The sequence below is a fragment of the Cololabis saira genome, chromosome 8 (assembly GCF_033807715.1).
Source record: "Cololabis saira isolate AMF1-May2022 chromosome 8, fColSai1.1, whole genome shotgun sequence".
Classification (NCBI taxonomy): domain Eukaryota; kingdom Metazoa; phylum Chordata; class Actinopteri; order Beloniformes; family Belonidae; genus Cololabis; species Cololabis saira.
Genome location: NC_084594.1, coordinates 27,914,651 through 27,936,573, shown reverse-complemented (window position 1 = coordinate 27,936,573; position 21,923 = coordinate 27,914,651). Strand labels below are relative to the sequence as shown.

The window sequence follows — 21,923 nt, the reverse complement described above, 5'->3', positions numbered from 1 at the left end:
TACATTGTATTAATGGCACAGTGTATTTTAATTTAATTGTTATGCAGGAAAGGGATATTTGTTTGATTTTATTCAAGAAGCATTTTTATTCTATATATGCAGGCAGTTTATTTTTATTTCATTTGTTCTATCTATCTATCTATCTATCTATCTATCTATCTATCTATCTATCTATCTATCTATCTATCTATCTATCTATCTATCTATCTATCTATCTATCTATCTATCTATCTATCTATCTATCTATCTATCTATCTATCTATCTATCTATCTATCTATCTATCTATCTATCTATCTATCTATCTATCTATCTATCTATCTATCTATCTATCTATCTATCTATCTATCTATCTATCTATCTATCTATCTATCTATCTATCTATCTATCTATCTATCTATCACATTTGCTAAATGGACGTGGGTTAGCTGAAGGCGCCGCCAGCCACAGCAAACTTTGATTGACATACAGTGGGCGTGTTCCCGTTGGCTTCTAGAGCAACATGGTGCTGAGCCATTCAAAGACAAAAAAAGAAATAAATAATAGATAAATAAATTAAAAAATGCCTGAGTCCAGGTATCACACTGGGCTGGCTGCAGTCCAAACATTTCCCCCACTGAAAACATTTGATGCATTTTAGAAAAATTGCAAATTTAACACTTACCTCAAATCAGACTCAGACCAAAACATTTTACTGCTTTGCAGCACTAACTGGAGTAACCATTGGTATCACTAAATATCTATGAAATGTTCATGGTTCATGGGACATTCACTACAGTTGTAGTTAAAAAAAAATAGAGAGTGACTCTAAGGCGTTGTTCTATGTCTCTCTACAGGTTTTTACTGGCATCTTTGCTGGGGAGATGTTTGCCAAGATTATCGCCATGGATCCCTACTACTATTTTCAGGGAGGCTGGAACTGCTTTGATGGTTTCATTGTGACGCTGAGTTTGGTTGAGCTGGGGCTGGCTGATGTAGAAGGTCTTTCAGTGCTCAGGTCCTTCCGATTGGTGAGTGGTAAATAACAGACATGCTGTGAGCAAACCAACTGTGTTTTTTAAATACGAAAAAAGGACACAAATCTGTTTTATATTCTGTTTGCAGCTAAGAGTGTTCAAACTAGCCAAATCTTGGCCCACCCTCAACATGTTGATTAAGATCATTGGAAACTCAGTGGGAGCTCTGGGTAATCTGACCCTGGTGTTGGCCATCATTGTCTTCATCTTTGCCGTGGTGGGCATGCAGCTGTTTGGCAAAAGCTACAAGGACTGCGTGTGTAAGATCGCCCCGGACTGTGAGCTGCCGCGCTGGCATATGCACGACTTCTTTCACTCCTTTCTGATTGTGTTCAGAGTGTTGTGTGGGGAGTGGATCGAGACCATGTGGGACTGCATGGAGGTTGCAGGACAGGGCATGTGCCTAATTGTCTTCATGATGGTTATGGTCATTGGAAATCTGGTGGTAAGAAAAGACTGATATTATATAGTGTGCACCCCACATAGTCACAGTACCCCAGATATTTTGTGAGTTCAAGGGTTCCAGGTTTTTTCTTGTTTTTCCTGAGGTATTGAACCTGTTTCTGGCCTTGCTGCTGAGCTCGTTCAGTGCAGACAACCTCGCTGCTACAGATGATGATGGGGAGCCCAACAACCTCCAGCTTGCCGTCGCCCGCATTAAGATAGGGATCGCCTGGTTCAAGGTTAACATGCGGATATTTGTAGCCACTGTGCTGAAGAAGGTATATATTAATAATACAAATGAGAAATGTATAATTGTAACGGTCAGATGAACATCTGTCTTAGTCAGACGGATCTATGATGGGCTTGATGTTTTTTCTAATAGTGCATATGTTTTTACCCTAAAGCAGCCCATCGAAGATGAACAGAAACCTCTGGACGAGATGTATGAAAAGAAGCTCAACGTTATTGCAAATCACACGGTGGACATCAACCGTGAACTGGACTACCCTAAAAACGGCAATGGCACCACCAGCGGGATCGGGAGCAGTGTTGGAAAGTACATGATTGACGAGGACTATATGTCCTTCATCCACAACCCCAACCTCACTGTGTGTGTTCCTATCGCTGTTGGAGAGTCGGACTTTGAAAACCTCAACACAGAAGACTTCAGCAGTGAATCTGACGTGGAGAACAGCAAAGATGTGAGTATGGAGCTCATCTTTGGGTGAAATATTAGTTTAGGGAGAAAAAAAAGGAAGAAATGGTCAAGGCTAAGGGTCAAATCTTTTTATTTGATCACTCTAATACAAGTTTGGATGTTTTCAATATACACAATAGATGTTTACCCAAAAATGTACCTTGTAATGTATTGTGAGGTAGGTACAACGGATCTACGCTGCTTCATTGAAAAAAACCTATGTGGCCGGACATTTCGGAACATTCATTTAGATAGAAATGAAATAACACTGAGTCTGAGTGCCGAGCATGTGGCCCAACAAACAGCAGACAGATGGACGCACAACTGATGAGGTGACAGTCAGAAAAACATATTGTTGTGGGTTTTTTTTATTCTAACTGAAGATCTAGACCCAAAGCTTGTAGAGATGCATAGGACGTCGGTCACCTTGACCTGGTTTGTAGTAGGAAGATAAATGATAATAAAACTGCATCGCTTATGTACCTATACTAAGATCGTATTCCACCTTGATTCTGTCCTACACTGTAACACAACACAAGAGAGAGCTGCAAACATCCAGTCAAGTCAGAAAAGCATCTACAGTAGCTGGATATCTCATTGCTTGACCAAAGACTTAAAATATATGGTTAAATATCCAAAAGCAGAGAAGTAAAGTAGGCAGAAGATAGGCATCCACAACATATTCAAAATCTGCTACTCTCTAACTACTAATCATATGCTCTAACGTTCTTCATTAATAAACATTATATTTATTCAACTATAACCATGACCGTCAACGGTATAGTTTTACAATATCAGAACGCATTTACAATTATTGTCTCTTTTCTAGCATGATATAACCTCTGTGTGTATATAATCATCTCTCATTGCCAACACAATTACATAATATGTATCATATGCGACAGAAGGATCACCAGGAATCTTTTTAAAAACTCCCATCTTTTTAGAAATTCCCAGAAAGAAATAATAAATAAGATGTCACTGCCTTCTCACCTAGGGATCAAAAATGTTTGTTATTACAAACTACCATGTTATTTTCAATGCATTTCAAACACTGTCTAAAAGAAACATGCATTTTCAGATGGTGGGAAATCAGGGCCAACACTTGTGGGCATACAGTATTCACTGAACCACTAAGATTATGAGTCACACAGCATTTTAAGGTGAAACATTATGTGGAACAACTAACCATAATCTGTTATGGACAATCACAGATCCCTGCTTATCCCTGTTTATTACTGCTTATATATCTCCACATATACATGCATCTAAAGATGTTCTGGTAGGACTCAGTAGTCAAAGTATACATAAGCACTGCACAAAACTCATAGTATAATCTTAAAATATCAAAAATGCGGTAGCATTAAACATGAAACTAATAGGAAATTACATTTCTGTTGCAAAACTCGACACAAAGTGAAACTTTCTCAGTGGGATAAAGTCCACAGTTTGACAAAAAGTGAAGTAGAAACCACCAGTTTCAATAAAACACATTGCACTTGGACGTCAATCTGTGCATTAGTTGGAGTGCCTTGTAACACGTTTGCAAGATGTCCAACGGTCAACAAAACAGTCAGAGACAAAACAACCAAGTGGACAACTTTATTGCCACATTAAAATGAGAAAGCACAGTGAGCTAGCTACCAATAATAAGACTACTAGTCCAGTAGGAAGATGGCAAGTTCAGCATCAGTTTTCTATCCTATTTTTTCTTGCAGCACTTGCCAATAAGTAAAAGTCTGTCCAATCTTTACACCCTTGTGTCCTTTGTTTGGACACTGAATCCTGTTTCTACACGTAGTTCTCCGGAGGAAAAACTAGTCTAAAAGTTACCCTACTTTTCTCCGTCACTCTGGCTCCCACCTAGTAGAAGCCTTTGCAATATCCTCTCTTCCTCTGACGTGGACCCGACACAAGATCTTGTGAGAGGGATGTCGACTGAACCACAACCCAATTCAAATGAAAATTCAAATGAAATGATAATCTTAGCCTGACACCTTTATGCAGTGCTGCTTTCATTCAATAGTTTATGAGAATAATCAGTTAACCATGCTTTAAAGCTTTAACATGTACACATCTTGCAGTACTCCACATTAAAATAATAACTGTAATGGCACTGTGCTGCATACTGTATAATTTGAGCACGTAACCTTCAAAGAGCAGGGGTTGAACTGTCCCTTTTTTCTAGCTGGATGACACGAGCTCGTCTGAGGGCAGCACAATAGACATCAAGCCTGACGTGGATGAGGTGGCAGTGGTGGAGGTTGTGGAAGAATATCTTGACCCAGACGCCTGCTGGACTGATGGTATATGATGCTTAATGAATGACTTTGTGGTTAATACTCTAAGAAAGATGAGCAAATTTCAGCCAGCGTCATCGTGGACTATATCATGATTAATTAGTTCAATGATACACATGCATTGTATCTTGGCTAGTAGTGCATAAGTAAGCAGCTATGTTTTTCTTTCCAAAATAGAATGTATAGCCAAATACAAGTGCTGTGACGTTCCCATCACCCACGGCTGGGGAAAATACTGGTGGTTCCTGAGGAAAACCTGCTACCTGATAGTAGAGCACAACTGGTTTGAAACCCTCATCATCTTTATGATCCTGCTCAGCAGTGGAGCCCTGGTAAACACACACACACACACACACACACACACGCACGCACGCACGCACGCACGCACGCACGCACGCACGCACGCACACACACACACACATGTCATCGAATACAAATTAATTTGTGAAGAACTTCAGAAATTGAAATTGTTATTGGTTTTACACCAGTAAGAAGGAGTAAGCAATACTGAAACAGCTGGGAAGAAGCATTGAGACAATATGGTCATAAAATGCACGTAGCATTGACTTATAGAAGAAGAACATCCTTTCCTTTTAAGGATGTGGGCAGGCAGGAGTATCTCGTTCTTTTGTTTAGCAGCAGCTTTTGGTATTATTGTTGCTAATGGACAGCAAAGTGCTGTAATGCACCAATCTTCTAACCGACAGAATCCAGCTTAGCTTTGCAGTTTTATGAAAGAAGAGGGAGTCCGGCCAAATCCAAACACTAATGTGCTGAAGAACAAATAAAGGCTATAGGTTGATTTTTCCTTTAAGTCATTTTCCCTAAATTTGAACAAAGCACATTCTCTAAGGTAAATAAAGCATATGAGCCACTTAACACTCACTAATACAATACAAAGCATCTTTTCCGTAGTTGTTATGTTGCAAACTAGCTCAGATGGAGTAGTCACTGACAATGTCTGTGCCACATGTCTGTTGCTCTTTAGGCCTTCGAGGATGTGTACATTGAGCAGAGGAAGACCGTCCGCGTCATTCTGGAGTATGCAGACAGGGTTTTCACCTATATCTTCATCCTGGAGATGCTGCTAAAATGGGTGGCCTATGGCTTTGTCAAGTACTTTACTAACGCCTGGTGCTGGTTAGACTTCTTCATTGTGGATGTAAGTACACAAGCATGCTCTTCTTTTAAGTACAAGTCATTTATCACAGCCCGTCAAGGGAATGCAGGGATTTTAAAGACTACATCATGGGTTAAATGATATAAAACTGTGTATAAACATTTCAGAAGCCAGAACGCTTCAGAAGAAATTTAGTTCGTTTTTATTTATTTATTATCTAAACAGAGATTCTGAAGCACCGTTTCAGTAGCAGATAGCAGGTTGTTAATATCATTTCAGCTGATCATCCTGGATATTTTATTTTATTTTGTATAAAGTGAAACATTTCAGAACAATTATATGATTTGTCATTTGGTCATGAGTTTGAAAATAGATTATATATTGATATTGTCTAGTCCAAAATGAGGACTCACTGAAACATAGAAGGTGCTGTTTTTCAGGCAGGGACACTTTCAAATATTTTCATTCAACAGAGAGGAAATGTGCATAAGAAATTATGTAACTTCTGAGTAAAGGTTTCTGGTTCAAAAATGACAAAATATTTAGCAAAGCTTTATTATGCCTTGTGAATAACCCAAATAAAGGATCTTTTTTATCTATTTCATCATTTAACTTGTAAATGTTAAATCATAGCCATTTAAATGACTGCTTTGAATGTTTTACTGAAATTTCTCAGAAAAAGCTGTTGCTCTTTCTTTATGTGTCTCTTGCTTTTCTCCTTTTTATTCAGATGTATTTTATAGTTTTTACAAGTGGTGGGGAAAATGTGTCTATTTATTAGCTGGAGGGTTTCCCTTCATGCTTAGTCAATAGTGAGAGATAGACAGGCTCATGGCCACTCATACTGGCACACTGGCACAGCCCTCTTAAAGCTCCAATAAAAGCACTCTGCAGGGTGGCATAGTTATCTGCTACCCCAAAACCCCACACGGTAGGCAGATTTGAAAAAAAAAAAACAAAAGAAAACCTGCTTGACAGGCTGGCTCCACTGGCAAGTCTAGAAGTGTATCATGACTCCTTGACAACATCAGGCTTCTCTGTGATTTCACCTTTATGGAAACTTTCTTTAAGGACTTTCCCATGGATCATAGACCAGTTGATGGTACGGTTAGCCCAACCCCCCCAAAAATAAGCACAAAACCAGAGGAAATCCAAGTGGAAGGCTTGCTGTGTGTGTTGGGGTTATTTGCTGCATCTTTGTAGAGTTGTAAAAATGTGTTCTTCCACAGAAGAGCTGTGTGTCCTTTAGTTTTGCTTCTTTTTGTTTCAGCTTCACATATATAAATGCAGCTGCAAGTGCAAATAAATCTGAGAATGTATAGTTTGTTCATGTTGATTCAGTCCTTTGAATTTCTCAACTGCCGTGTTGTGTTAATTATCATTAATACTTTTGTCAAGTGAAAATGTGCTAATTGTGGAGGTGCTGGAGTTTTACAACATTTATGTTAGTTTTCTTTCTCTTCAGCTGTCACACCTGTATTTATGAATCCTTGGGAGATCCTGACCATTTAGAAAAAGCTGAAACTGGAAATCCAGGTTTTTGGTTGCCTTTCATGACCTCAGGGACATTTTTGGTCCCCAGAGCAGTAATATGGGCGTGTGTGTGTGTGTGTTTGTTCCTGAGTCTTAACAGGCAGGAAAAAAAGCTTTCCTGGGTTTATTTAACACAACATATCTAAGATTCAGACCAGAGTTATAATTTTGTAAAATCATTTTTATCTAATTTCTCACTTAATTTGATAATTTCAGTTTAGTTGTAGATGAAAATAAAAACAAAAAACAAATTTTACCTGCAATTTTATTTGGTTTCAGTTGTCAATTTTAGTTATTTAGTTTTCGTCTTATAAAAATCTTTATTTTGAATTTCTATTTCAATTAACAGGATTATTTTTCCACTGTTAGTTTCAGTTTTAGTCTTAATTACTTAACTATAGTAACTTTGGTTCAGACATCAGTATTTGCTATGTTGGTTTTTTAGTCCTGTATTAAACAGTTATCAAGTAAAATGACATTTTAAATTGGAGGTATCACGTGTTAAACAATATATGATGATTATATATTCAATTTCTTGGCCTATTGTACATAATGGTAATAAGTCATCCACAACTTTAATGCTAAAGTAACTGAAAGGTTCAGAAATAAAAAATAAATAAAATTACCATGAAACATTTGTTCAAGATTTCAGTGCATAAATGAAATAAAACCTTTTTTTTTAAGTACATAAATGTCCCCATGGACATAAAGCTGGACAAGCAGCATTTCTAAGACATTCTTTGAAATGATTAACTTGGCTATAATTTATTAAACAATTATCAACATGCCTCTAATGGTAAGAATGTATCAATAAATCAAATTAAAACTGTGGTAGAAAAGAGAACTAAAACTGGTTAAAAATAACACACAAAAGTCATTATGTGATTTGAATTGTCTCTTATCAAACAGAAAAGTTGGCTGCATCTAAATGATAGATAAAGAATTATATTGACAGAAAACCCGAACTCTTCAACTGATGTGTTGCCGGCTCTCCAAGATAACCCCTCAAATATTCTGTGGAGATAAGTTAATCCTCTACCCTAATACTGGCCTGTCCTCTCTCTCACAGCAGGTGCCTATAACTGTGTCTCTCTTTAAGTTAAGAGAGACCTTGTGCAGCTGTCGAGAGGGACTGAGAGGTCGGTGTTGGGGGGTCCAGGGTAAGGTTTGTGTGCTGTGGTGGGGCTCCTACTTTCACAGGTTAACCTCTCTTCTAACCCTGAAAGTTGTCCTCAACCTCCTGCGTTTTTCTCTCCCTCTTTAAGTAAAACACCGTCTGGTGTGGAAATTGTACCGTTTCGTACTGTGTAATTGTGTGTATATTATTGTGTCACATTGATTTAGTGTTTGTGAACACATCTCTCCTCTGATTTATCCCTTTGTTTGACAATCTTATCTTCCTCTCACTGTGCCAACCACAAGTTTCTTTCCAGGTGTGCTCACTGTGCTGTTAAGCTGGTTGTTACGTTAGGCTGGCTTGCCAAACTAAAGCAAACACAAACATAAGCAGACATATCTAAAAAAAATCTTCATAGATTGTAATAGCCCCTGTTCGACATTTTTGTTATAAATTTTTCTCACACGTTATGAAACCATTTCTGAACTTATCTGTATATAATCATTCAGCCGTCTTTGCAGTTGGCATATAGGGTCCATCTTTCTCTCTACATCCCATTTAACTGTGTGGGTCCTCTCTTCCTTTGCCTCTGTCTTTCCTTCTCCTTCTGTCCCTATCTGTGTAGGTGTCTATAGTCAGCCTTATAGCTAATGCTTTGGGCTTCTCCGATCTAGGCCCGATTAAATCACTCAGGACACTGAGGGCCTTGAGACCCCTCAGGGCCCTGTCACGTTTTGAAGGGATGAGGGTAAGACCTAAGACATATCAGGTCCTTTTGCATGCCAAATAAATAAAAGCATCAATGCATGCTAGAGTTGACAATATATATTTATACATATATATAAAAAAGAAATCCTGCAAATCTCTCCAAGGGGATATATTTGTAGCCTTCCCTGTAAACAGTAAGAAGCTTTTTGCATGGACGCAGACCATCTCAGATGGTCGTAAAGCATCTAATTTATCATATTTCATTTCATATATGATAAATTTAGCGTTATGTTAAGGCTATTAGTAATGATTAATTTGAAAAGCATTACCCAAAATAAGAAAAATGAAAACACAACCTATCCCTCCTACCTTTCTTCCTGAATGATGCAGAACATTACATTGAAAACTCAGCTCTGTTTAGTGTCAGCTGAGAAACAACCAGAGGTCGGTATGGACTGTCACACCACACCATTCCAACCTGGACTTCAGGAAGTGGGTTCAATGCACTCTGTGCCAACCATCCACTAAACCCTCTGCGTTCATATTATGGACAAAACTGTACACGTGATTGGAAACATTGATCTAATTGATTTTTTTTTTAGTGCACACACTGTTTATTAGTCTATTCTAACGAGTGTGGAGAGACTCTACATTAACAGTTCTGATACCCACCGACTGCTGGAAGTTCCTGCAAGTCCAAAAAATGTTTCTATAATACTAAATTTAATTTCTGAGCATCACTAAAATGTGTGATGGATCGGATCAGCCTCTGGTTGTTGTGCAGAAAAAAAGAAAAAGAAAAGAAACCCTGTCTGTGTTTCGGCTTAGCATCTTCTGAATTTTGCTCTGTCTCAACTGTTACCTGATCTTATCACAGTTTGGCTTTGGCATTGTCACACTGGAAGATCGACAAACTTCTGGTTGCATACCCCCCTGCCCCTGCCATCTTTGCTCATCACTACTTGGTGATTCTCGTCACCATGGTTTCCATAATCACCATTTTGCAGTTATATTTACGCATCACATAGATTTATTAGCTATATTATATTTGGCAGAATGCTATGTTTAGAAACAAACAACTTCTGACGTGATGTTTGTAATTTTGGCTTTGGCATCTCTTTCTGTGGAAATTCACATTATTTCTAATCTAATATATGTAAAAGTCTTACAAATTTACATTCATAATTTTATGAATATATGCACCAAATTTTGATACAATACCTTGATGAATAGTGATATAATGATTGTATTCTACATTGTCTAGTATGGCAATGTATTTTAATGTGAGTGTAACAATATGTGTGAATGCAGAAATGTAAATATGGAGCATAACAACTACTTTGTAATAAGTTAGCAAAATTCAGATGTACTTCCTTAACAGACTGACTGCACTTAAGTCTCGATTGCTGCATGAACATTTTGATTTGTATTAATTCAACTTCAAAGACTGCTGCATCTTATGCTGCAAATCTAAAGTAAAATGTGGCATATGGTTTAGCAATGCATAAAATGTAACTCCATTCATTTTCAAGCGATTTGCTCTTAATGCACAAGCACATTTTTCATGGCTTGTTTGATTCATACCAGAGAGATGTTGAACTTTTTTTTTCTTTTTTTCAGTCAGCCCAGTTAGCATTTTGCAGCAAAATCCTTTAAGAATTACTCTCTTGGAGAAATTAAGAAGAATCTGAGGTACAGTTGGACATTTGCTGTTACCTGACACTTTTTATTGTATGTTGTATTATTATGTGTTCAGCTGATTATTGTTACACTCACTTGAAGTTTAGCGTGATAGGCTTCAATTTAGGCTTAAAAGTCAAATAAAACAAGTATAACCTCTTACGGGGGCAACAGAGTGTGCATTTCCACTTAAGTGTGTGTTGGTGTTCTCATGTGTGAACATCTTTGCGCGGCTCGTGTTCGTTAACAAAATGACAGTTTTTGTCTTCTTCACTGCTCTCCTTAGGTTGTAGTGAACGCCTTGGTGGGTGCAATTCCCTCTATCATGAATGTGCTGCTGGTGTGCCTCATCTTCTGGCTCATCTTCAGCATCATGGGTGTCAACCTGTTTGCTGGAAAGTATTATTACTGTTACAATGAGACAGCAGAGGAGAACTTTTTGACAGATGATGTGAACAATAAAACCGAATGCTTTGCCCTCATTAATGCAAATTACACTGAAGTCAGATGGAAAAACGTCAAGATCAATTTTGACAATGTCGGTGCGGGATATCTAGCGCTCCTCCAAGTGGTAAGAATCCTTTGCTTTTACTTCTCACGTGTTTCTTTCCGCTGATTTCAAGCGTATTTTCATTTACTGTGATTAACTGCCTTACAGGCAACGTTTAAAGGATGGATGGACATTATGTATGCAGCCATAGATTCAAGAAAGGTAGGTTTCCTGCACTTCTGATGGCTTAATCATCCACTTTCCAGTCACATTTTGAATATAATCTTTTTTTGTTTGTCATCTCACAGGTGGAAGACCAACCCCGCTATGAGGACAACTTGTACATGTACATCTACTTTGTGATTTTCATCATCTTTGGCTCGTTCTTTACCCTAAACCTCTTCATTGGTGTCATCATCGATAACTTCAATCAACAGAAGAAAAAGATAAGAATTTTTTTCTCACTCTTCTTCATTGGGAAAAGCTGCTTTTTGTGTGTTTTAAAGGAATACTATTGAATTTTTGGAAATACACTTAGCTTTTTTTCAGTCAGATGAGAAGTTGAGCACTTCTTTCCATTTACTAAATTTGCAGCCAACAGTATATTACCGTTACTACTGTATAATAGAGTTTGGTAACAAGGGGCATGTAAGAAAACAAAATAACATGCCGTTAATTCATCATTAGGCTCTGAGAAAATATAAACGAAGAGAAGGAGCTTGATGATCGTAGTTACTTTGTTTTTAACATAAAAGGGATTTGCAAAGGAATGAATTATCTCACATTTCACAGATTGTAACCAAATTGTTTTTCTCCCTTTACTTTGGAGGTCAGGATATCTTCATGACAGAAGAGCAGAAGAAATATTACAATGCCATGAAAAAACTAGGCTCAAAGAAACCACAGAAACCAATACCCAGGCCGCAGGTAAATATTGCTCTGCTCTCCTCGCCAGCAGATAAGCTTGATGTTATTATATCTTAAAGGTGAGAACATGGCTTCTCTTCTCTTGCTTTCCCCTCAGAACCAAATCCAAGGCATGGTGTTCGACTTTGTGACGCAGCAGGTGTTTGATATCTCCATCATGATACTCATCTGCCTCAACATGGTCACCATGATGGTGGAGACAGACGATCAGACAGACGATACAGAGGTTGTGCTTTACTGGGTCAACTTTTTCTTCATTGTGGTCTTCACTTGCGAGTTTGTGCTGAAGCTCTTTGCTCTGCGTCACTATTACTTCACCAATGGCTGGAACATCTTTGATGTGGTTGTGGTCATCCTTTCAATTGTGGGCAAGTATAAATATATATACATTAAGAAATGATTTGCAGTTGGAGAGAGAAATGTGAAACATCTGGTTGGGACATAATTTATGTTTTTTTCCCCTTGTGAATAGGCTTTTGCACAACACAGGAAAAAAAGGGAGCTGTGTTCAGTGAGATGCAAGAGTTTGGCTTTAGATTTGGTTATAATGAATAAAGTTAAACTATGAAATCCAGTTGTTAACTTCAAGTAGCACTTCAAGTGAGTTTTTTATGTGTGGATCAATCATGGTTTAGGTTTGCAATACAGCATTTTACTGGTTAACCAGAGCTTAAGCTTCACATACAAACAGAGCAAATATCACAGCATCTGTAAATAAGTTAAAGGTGAAGAAAGAATGACACAATATTGATCCCAAACACTTCAATATCTATAGCTGACTACCTCAGGAGGCAACAACCATGACCCTCATAGTCCATTGAAAATGTATGCAGATACCTCAAAAGAGCAGCGATGCAGGGCAAGCAAAGAATTTCCCAGAACCAGAACCTTTTTGTGGGATGAAAAAGAGGACAAGTCTCCCAACACGACTCTTCTTATCATTGTCTTTATCATTTAAACATTTTAAATGAATGAAATTAAAAATCTACATGACTAGAAAATATCAAATGTGTTTCATCTTAAACCTTTGACAAAGTTAAAGATCACACAAAAGAGTTTTAGTAAGAAGTGCATCCTCTGTTTCCGTAATGATTCACGTATCAAAAATGTTGCCTGAACATTTACAACTAAAAAATAACTGTGTGCAGCTATCAAAAACAAAATAAGTGGTGATTTTTCTAGATTTAACAGTTTGACAATGAATGATGTCATCTTCCTGTATCCCTCAGTGAGCCTATTTTGTATCTCTCTTTTCAGGGATGTTCCTGGCTGACCTGATTGAGAAATACTTTGTTTCACCGACGCTCTTCAGGGTGATTCGTCTGGCGCGTATCGGCAGAATCCTCCGTCTCATCAAAGGCGCCAAAGGAATCAGAACTTTGCTGTTTGCCCTCATGATGTCACTTCCTGCCTTATTCAACATCGGTCTCCTGCTTTTCTTGGTCATGTTCATCTTCTCCATCTTTGGCATGTCCAACTTTGGTTACGTGAAACACGGGGCTGGAATTGACGATATGTACAATTTTGAGACTTTCGGCAACAGCATGATCATCCTCTTTATGATCACCACGTCAGCTGGTTGGGATGGCCTGCTCTTGCCCATCCTTAATTACCCTCCAGACTGTGACCCTTTACTGGAGAACGCTGGCACCCCCGCCACTGGAGACTGTGGCAACCCATCTGTGGGCATCTTCTTCTTTGTTATGTACATCATCATATCTTTCCTAATTGTGGTCAACATGTATATTGCCATCATCTTGGAGAACTTCAGCGTGGCCACAGAGGAGAGTGCCGACCCACTGAGTGAGGATGACTTTGAAACCTTTTATGAAATATGGGAGAAGTTTGATCCCGATGCCTGCCAATTCATCACCTACGCCAAGCTGTCGGACTTTGCTGATGCACTTGAACACCCGCTCCGCGTTCCTAAGCCCAACACCATTGAGCTGATTGCAATGGACATGCCTATGGTGAGCGGAGACCGCATCCACTGTCTGGACATCCTGTTTGCCTTCACCAAGCGCGTGCTGGGTGACAGTGGTGAGTTGGACATGCTGAGGCAACAAATGGAGGAGCGTTTTGTAGCGGCCAATCCGTCCAAGGTCTCCTATGAGCCAATTACCACCACACTGAGGCGCAAGCAGGAGGATGTGTCTGCCAGGATCATTCAGAGGGCCTACCGTTCTTACCTGGCCCGGCGTGGTTTCATCTGTAAGCGCAGACCAGCCAATAACAAAGTGGAGAACGGCGGTAACAACGAGGAGCAAGAAAAGAAGGAGGGCACTCCCTCAACTGCCTCCCTCCCCTCTTATGACAGTGTTACCAAACCTGACAAGGAGAAACAAGATGACAACAATGAGGGGAAGGGAGGGAGGAAAGAGAAAGGGAGAAACCAAAAAGACATCAGGGAATCTAAATGCTAGGGCAGTGGATGAATAATCACAGTAATAACAGTAAAAATTATAGTAATATAACTTAAAGCAAAGCGAGAGGAAACTCACCCACACAGATGTACAGATTATTTCATTTGCAAGTCAGAAAAATAGTATTCAATAATTTTGTTTACAGACTTCATTCCTATATCGAGGCAGAGGGAAGCGGCTCGGTGTGTGACAGCTCGAGGACTCTTGAACTTTAGTCAAACCAAACTTAATTAGCATACTGTGTGGCATTGCTGTATGCAGACTACTCATCTCAACAAAAGGAAAACAGACAGGCAAATGTCTGGTGCTTACCCACCACTGGTCTACAGATAAGACATGTGACTCTACACCAAGAGGTGGAACGGACAAACGGGATTCCAGTGCGTGGATCTGAGTCGTAGATTCTTTTGGGAGACGGTGGTGTGACAGGAAAACAATGATGCTGCTTGATGTTGGTTAACTGTCCTCTTACAGCAGCCGACGACTGTTTCTGTGTCATTAAGCACTGCAGTGTCTAGAGGAGCAGATGACATGCTCGGTCTATGAGCGAGCAGAGGGATGATAGGTGAGTGAAAGACACAAATAACAGAGTGATGAAAGTACTTCTATTCGTTTATTAAAGCTAGAAATTGTTTATTTGAGCAGCAAAAATGCAAAAAGAAGAAAAAATAACAATATTCAACAGTTTGCCCATGTCCCTCAAATCTTGTACTCATTTTATCTTTGTTATACTCACATCAAAATGTTTTTTTTTCTTTTTTTTTCAGTTGTTCTTTCTTTTTTCCCTTTTTACATGGGCTTTCACACCAAATTGGAAAAGGGTCTGTTTATTATAGGGTCAATTTGGGCCAAGGGCTTACATTTACTCAGAAAGATTTCCAAACAAATACATAAATAATTGTGCTTGTTCAATGCATAGAAATGACTTGCATGATGGCATGTTTTGATCAGAAATCTTGCATGAATTATCATAGTCCACAAGACACTAATACTCAAAACCACACCAGTGGCTTGATGGTATGATTGAGAGATTCACAAAAATTTGAAAGTTCAGAGTAATTTATTCAGCGAAGATAAGTGATATGCGTGTTGATCATGAAAACTTTTAGCTCATCACTTAACTCATTTCACATATTTAAATGATTGCCTCTTTAAGCAGAAGAATGAAACACATATTACCACTGCGATGGGTCAGTGGGGGAAATGCAAACACTTTCTTTGCTGCTCTGGAGATTTTCAGTGTGTTTAGGTGGAGAAAAACTACATCTGTGTGTATCAATGGACTGAGAAGTTTGTTCATTCGGACTGAGATGTTTTCAAGGGCGCAACACTTTGGAGCTTAAAAGCTTATGTTTGTAATATGTATGCACCTATGTAATGTTTCATACCATCTGCCTTTATTTTCGTGTGAGTGGGCATTTTGGCAGTCCAACTGTCAGTCTTTTGCGGGGATTTTAGCAGGTTTGGCAAACTCCTTTCTATTTCCTGATGTTTCTCTGTGGGTGGTTAGACCTTTATGAAAGGGCTAAGAAGAGTTTGGATTCGTGTTTGTTTTACAGATTGATTTATTTTTCTTTTAACCTGTGTACCTACATACAAATGTAAACCTGTTTTTGTTGTGTGTGCCCAACCCCACCACCTCCCGTAATTGTGATTTTCTTATGTTTCCGCATTGAGCCCAGAGGGAAGTGGTCGTGCTTAGTGGGGTCCTGTATAAGCGAGAAATCATAAAATGATGAATGGGTGACGAGAACATTGTGTGTGGAGAAGCCAAAGAGATCTGCCTTGTTATCCCTTGTTGCCCTTCGTCCACGGAGTGGGACTGGGGGAAATGTGCCCCGCCCATTCTGCTTTGTTTTGCTGTCGCTATTAGACAGAGACCCTAGAAATGTATGCAATGCTTGAAAAATTCATCCCTTTTTCTCAGGAGATATTATAGATGTACTACTATGAGCTCTAGAAAACAAAATGCAAGTGAATGTGAGGGGAGTATTTATGAGATCATGTTTTACTCTTTTGCTTTTATTCCATGCTGGTGGACAATGATTTCGGACGACTGTCTTTATCTGACAGCTGCCCGGTCAGGGGCCAGTTTACTTCCTGCTTATGATGCTGAGAACTTTAGGGCTAGTGAAATAGCAACGTTGGGTCCACTTCTAACGGGCAACATTTATATTGATGGTGGATTATAATGTTAGCGAAGTATATATGGGCTGAAGTCTGATCTCGATTGATCTCAGTCAACAAAGTCACAATGTTCACCACAAAAGCAAACACAGATGCAGGAAAAACTGTGAGGAGATGTCACAAGAGTGAAGATGGGTATGTTGGTTTGAACAGCACACACACACATACGCACACACACACACACACCCATGCACACACACACACGTCATCGAATACAAATTAATTTGTGAAGAACTTCAGAATTGAAATTGTTATTGGTTTTACACCAATAAGAAGAAGTAAGCAATACTGAAACAGCTGGGAAGAAGCATTGAGACAATATGGTCATAAAATGCACTTAGCATTGACTTATAGAAGAAGAACATCAACACACACACACACACACACACACACACACACACACACACACACACACACACACACACACACACACACACATAGACAAGTCGAATGCTTAGTGGATCGGCCCCAGATTTCATTATTTAACAAAAACAAGTGCTTTGAGCCTCTCATTTGCCATTTTATTCATATTGCTATACTGCTTAACAAATACCAAATAGCCAACAGAGCACTGGATGCATTCTTATGGTACTGTGAGCCTAAGCACCACACCAGAGCTTTTGCACTTCCTGTTGTGCAGTGATGTCACTTTCCTGTTTATGAGTAACTCCCTCATCCGTTTTCCAAGTTTCCAAGTTTCCAAGGTCCAGTTGCTGCATGAGATCTCCGAAATCAGTGTGGGTGTTAACTTGAACCAAATAAAACTCTGATTGATAAGCTTAAAAGCTACTGCCGTCCATTTTCTCCAAGATCTCCGTGGATTCAAGATTTGTCTGACTGGGAAAAAAAGGAAAAAAAAAAGAGAAAAAGAAAAAGAAAAAAAAAAGCTGCACTTTCATCCATTTGGTAAAAAATAAAATAAAAAAATAAATCCAGGCTATGTTCTATAGGGCACAAACAGCAAAAGCTAAAGCTATGACTGGACTTTTTAAGAAACTATAAATAATGTAATATATTATTTTAACAGCATGTGTAGTTTTTCTGTAAATACGGGATTACCTTAAAAGCTACAGCTATTTATCTAACACTTAATATTAATAACCGTAAATAGAATGGCTTCCAGCTGACGTCCCTTGTCACACTTGTTAGAATGTGACGCTTTGTTAGATGGGATAGATTTTTTTTCTTCTTTTGAGTCACTTTTCACAAAAAAAGAGGGGAAAGCAAAAATAATCTATATTAAAAAGCAGAAAATTGTATTTAAAACTGTATAAATCAACACGTACTTATGCAGAGCTATATTACATATGTATGCATATGTATACAAATATATATATATGTATATGTATGTATGTGTATATATATATATATATATATATATATATATATATATATATATATATATGTATATGTATGTATGTGTATATATATATATATATATATATATATTTGTATACATATATATAGTATATATACATTAGAAAAAAAAATGTCTGTAACTCAACTCTCTTTTCCACTCCTTGCATTGAGGTGAAACCAGAACCACAGAGTGTAACTGATCACGCTTCTTTCTTTGTGTGGTATGTTTGGAGAATAACCAAAACTCTAGCCTCTAGCCGTGCTGGGTGCCGGCATTCACAGTGCATGGTGTTGTACTGGCTGCTTGCTGAGAATTGTGGAGCCTGCCTTGGTGAGAGGATTGCACTACCAGCATACCCTTTTGTACATGTGTGAAGATGTCTCGCCCCTAGTTTCCTATGTTGTACAAACAAAAATATGGAGATGCAGAAACACACTCACACAAACACACGCACACACTCGTTCATAGTCTTTTGGAGGCAATAGCTGGTTAACAAGTTCCCCGGTATGAACCACAGCTCACTTTGTGTGTCAATCTTTGCTGCTTGGTGCGGCTCTAATCCTCCATGTTTCCCCTGAACACACTGCTGCAGTTTGGAGTTGATTTTTCTTTTTCTTTCTTTTTTTTAATTTTGCTGTCACTTTAAATATGATATATCCAATGATTTAAGGGTTAGTTGTTTTAACTGTCTGTGTGTTTGTTTATGGTGCAATATCTCTTAACGGCACGTGCCTTTTTAGCTTTCTATCTAGTCGATCAATAAAATCAGTAATGAGGATCTCAGCCCCCGTGGAGTGAATCAAAAAGGAGCACGATAGAAATGATTTATTGGGTTTAAAGCGAACTCAAACTGAAAACTCACCACCTACATTAAACTGTCTGGACTAACATCATGTAGAGTCATGTAGTAAGTGCTCTCTGTGTGTTTTCTGTGTTCTGGCTCCTGGGCTAGTGAGAGAACAGCTTGCCTTCTGTTTTTCACTTTTGTTCATTTCCAAATGTTGGGTTTTCCGGTCGTTATATGAGGCAGTTTTTTTGTAGCATGACTGAGTTAAATTTATTTTCTTTGAAAATAGGTTGACTGAAAAAAAGAGAAAAAAAAAAAACTAATAAAAACAAACTTTTGACTGTCATTATCTCCCACCACTAATACAGTCAGAAAGAGGACATGTGATGCACAACCACATGGGACAAGTGAATGAGAATCAGTGAAAGAATGTCTTCATTTGAGCACGAATCTATTTCCAAACAATAAAGCAGCCTTCCAGTTATTCTTCTGGCTGGTGTCATTTTTGGTTTCCGGATGAATGTCTGCGAGGTTCACGCGCTCATTGATAACGGTGAAGTTTTAATGTCCTCACTCTGTCAAATATCAAGTCAAATATAATGTATGAACACTGCAATGGAAGTTTGTTCTTTTTAGATCACGTTCTTTTATTTTTTTGTTTTTTTTTTGTGTTCAATAACATCTGAATATGATTGTTGCTTGAAGTGGTTGGGTGTGTCATGGTGCAACATTACTAAGATGGCAGGTGTGTGTGCGTGTGTGTGCATGAGTGTTTCACCCCCCTCAACACACCCCACCCCTCCTGTGTGTGTGGTGCACTGAGCGAGGGAGGAGTGCGAGGGGGTAAGCAGAGACAGCACTGCAGTGCAGATAGATGAATGCAGTGGCCTGGGCTGAGTCAGCAGCATGTTCCCAGCAGGCTCAGACTGTACAGTGCACTGTAACGCGCCTCCTTACCCACAGCGAGCAAAGCACAGGGAGTGTGAGCCACTTCGTAAGGAAGGAATGTAATTGAGAGCAATGAAGAGTGGCTCACACGGCCAAAAACAAGTACGCCACTGAAGGTTTTCTCTTCAGCCTCCTACCTGCAAGTGTTTGGATTGCACCATTTATTTTGTACAGTTTTATTTAATTGTATATTTACACTGTGTTATGAAGCAATAAACAAAAATAATGTGTTTCAAATATACCTACATCTTTCACCTGCAAATGTTTTTTTGTGTTCCAGTCCTGTAAGTCCAAGTGAAATCTATTCTTTTGGTTCAAATGTCACTATTTCACTGTGTATTTCATCAAAAGCGTTTCTTCTTCTTCTGTAGATGCACACTGAATAATGCACATGCTTTGTTTTGCTGCTCCCTCTTAAGGTTTCTGACCTTGTTGCATCCATCTGAATTGCAGTGTTTAGCTGCAGAGGTAGGACACGGATTAAGTAGGACATTGGTGAGATCTGTCTGGTTGTTCGAGGTGGGAACAGGCTTGTGAAAGAAAGAGGGGACATTTGTGTATGTATGTATGCAGGAAGTAAGGAAATGAAATGAATTATGTGAGGTGATGGCTGTCTTTGTTTAAATAGCACACACAGATGTTTTCAGTGTCTATGGCATGTCTGTTCATGCGTGTGAGTATAAAGGCAACTCTCTTTCCACCTCTGATGTGTTACGTCATTATGAAATGGATGAGCACTGATACAGCATTGAAAAAACAAAAAACACATTTTTGCAAATATATATATATATATATATATATATATATATATATATATATATATATATATATATATATATATATATATATATATATAAATATATATATATATATATATATATATATATATATATATAATTATATATTATTATTATATTATATATATTAGCTCTTTATTAACACACAGTTCTGATACTTCTGGGTTTTGTTTTTCAAACCCATGCTCCCGACTATGTCTGTGCATATCACAGCTGTTAATTATTGCCAGTACATCTCCCTCCACCTTAACTGTGGTGGAGCTTTTCCTGACTTTCCCAAAGCTTTCTAGCACCATCTGGTGGTACGCAAAGGGAATTAGTCATTGGTATGATCCTAGTTCAGTAGTCAGAATTGCTTTGCAATTTTCTGTGCTGCTCCATAAACATGACCTGTTAGAGAAAAATGTATCCACATTATAAATCGATAGAAAATAAAAAATCTATATTATTTTTTTCCCATACAGAGCAAAGCATATTCTTACGTCAGCAATTCGAAATGATCCTGGAGCAGATGCAGCAACACAGACCTGAAGCATGATATCCAAAAACCGCAATCTTTCAACAGGATTAAGCTCTTATCTTGGAATGCAGTTTTTTCTGTTCTCCAGATATTTCCCAACAACCTTCTGGCTTGAGCACATGCTCACAGTCTTCAGTGTTTTTTGGAGAACAGCAGCTTTCCTTTTGCTGCATTTTGCTTTAGTTTAAATTTTTTTTTAATACATCTTGAAAATGTAATTGCAGACCTGATAAAATCTGATGCCTTGATGATATATTTAAAAATTTACTAACGCAATATTTCAATATAATTCAATATAATCTCTTCTAACTTCATTTTTACTTTAAGGCCACTGTTCTTTCTGCTTTTTTGAGCAGAATGAACAATTTGCTAATGTTTAAGGTATTTTCATGGAAAAACATTTAAGTTGCTGCTACAAAATCATTCTTATGCTTTTAGGGTACGAGTCTAGTTGTAATAAGCTTTCATTAATTTATAAATAATGGGCCTTTTGTTCATAAAAAACATAAATAAATAGTTTCCTCACAAGTACAAGAAGGACATCCCGTCGTGAATTATAACTATGAAAAGCCTAGACATTCAAGTATTAGAAGTTCAAATATCTTCTGAAACACAATACTATTTGATCTATACATTTGACATATAAGAAGATACATTTTAACAAATTTGGAACCAGACATTTGGTTTAAAACCATTCTTCGTTGTGAATTGGGTCCACAGTAAAAGAAACTTCAACTTCATTAATAATAGAAAAAAAACTGCCATTTGTTGCATCCCTCCCTCCCCGTCTCCCCATATGTTTAGATCTCAGAGTGAATTTTGTTTCCAAAACATATGGAACAAATAATAGTTATTGTAGAGTGTTCCCTTG

The 21,923-nt window shown here is 38.2% G+C and overlaps 1 protein-coding gene across 4 annotated transcripts in view; it reads left to right on the top strand.

Annotated features, from left to right (window-relative positions):
• The window catches only part of scn8ab (sodium channel, voltage gated, type VIII, alpha subunit b), a 47,710-nt gene extending 29,779 nt beyond the window's left edge, over positions 1-17,931 (top strand). For all 4 annotated transcript variants that reach the window (XM_061727553.1, XM_061727554.1, XM_061727552.1 and 1 more), the window contains exons 15-28: positions 835-1,008; positions 1,103-1,459; positions 1,563-1,736; positions 1,863-2,159; positions 4,344-4,461; positions 4,633-4,787; positions 5,444-5,617; positions 8,851-8,973; positions 10,900-11,184; positions 11,272-11,325; positions 11,412-11,549; positions 11,926-12,030; positions 12,128-12,398; positions 13,288-17,931. In XM_061727553.1, the coding sequence (XP_061583537.1) occupies positions 835-1,008; positions 1,103-1,459; positions 1,563-1,736; positions 1,863-2,159; positions 4,344-4,461; positions 4,633-4,787; positions 5,444-5,617; positions 8,851-8,973; positions 10,900-11,184; positions 11,272-11,325; positions 11,412-11,549; positions 11,926-12,030; positions 12,128-12,398; positions 13,288-14,453 (3,591 nt within the window). In that variant the 3' untranslated portion in view covers positions 14,454-17,931. The remainder of the gene's footprint in view (positions 1-834; positions 1,009-1,102; positions 1,460-1,562; positions 1,737-1,862; positions 2,160-4,343; positions 4,462-4,632; positions 4,788-5,443; positions 5,618-8,850; positions 8,974-10,899; positions 11,185-11,271; positions 11,326-11,411; positions 11,550-11,925; positions 12,031-12,127; positions 12,399-13,287) is intronic.
• Positions 17,932-21,923: the final 3,992 nt, after the last annotated feature.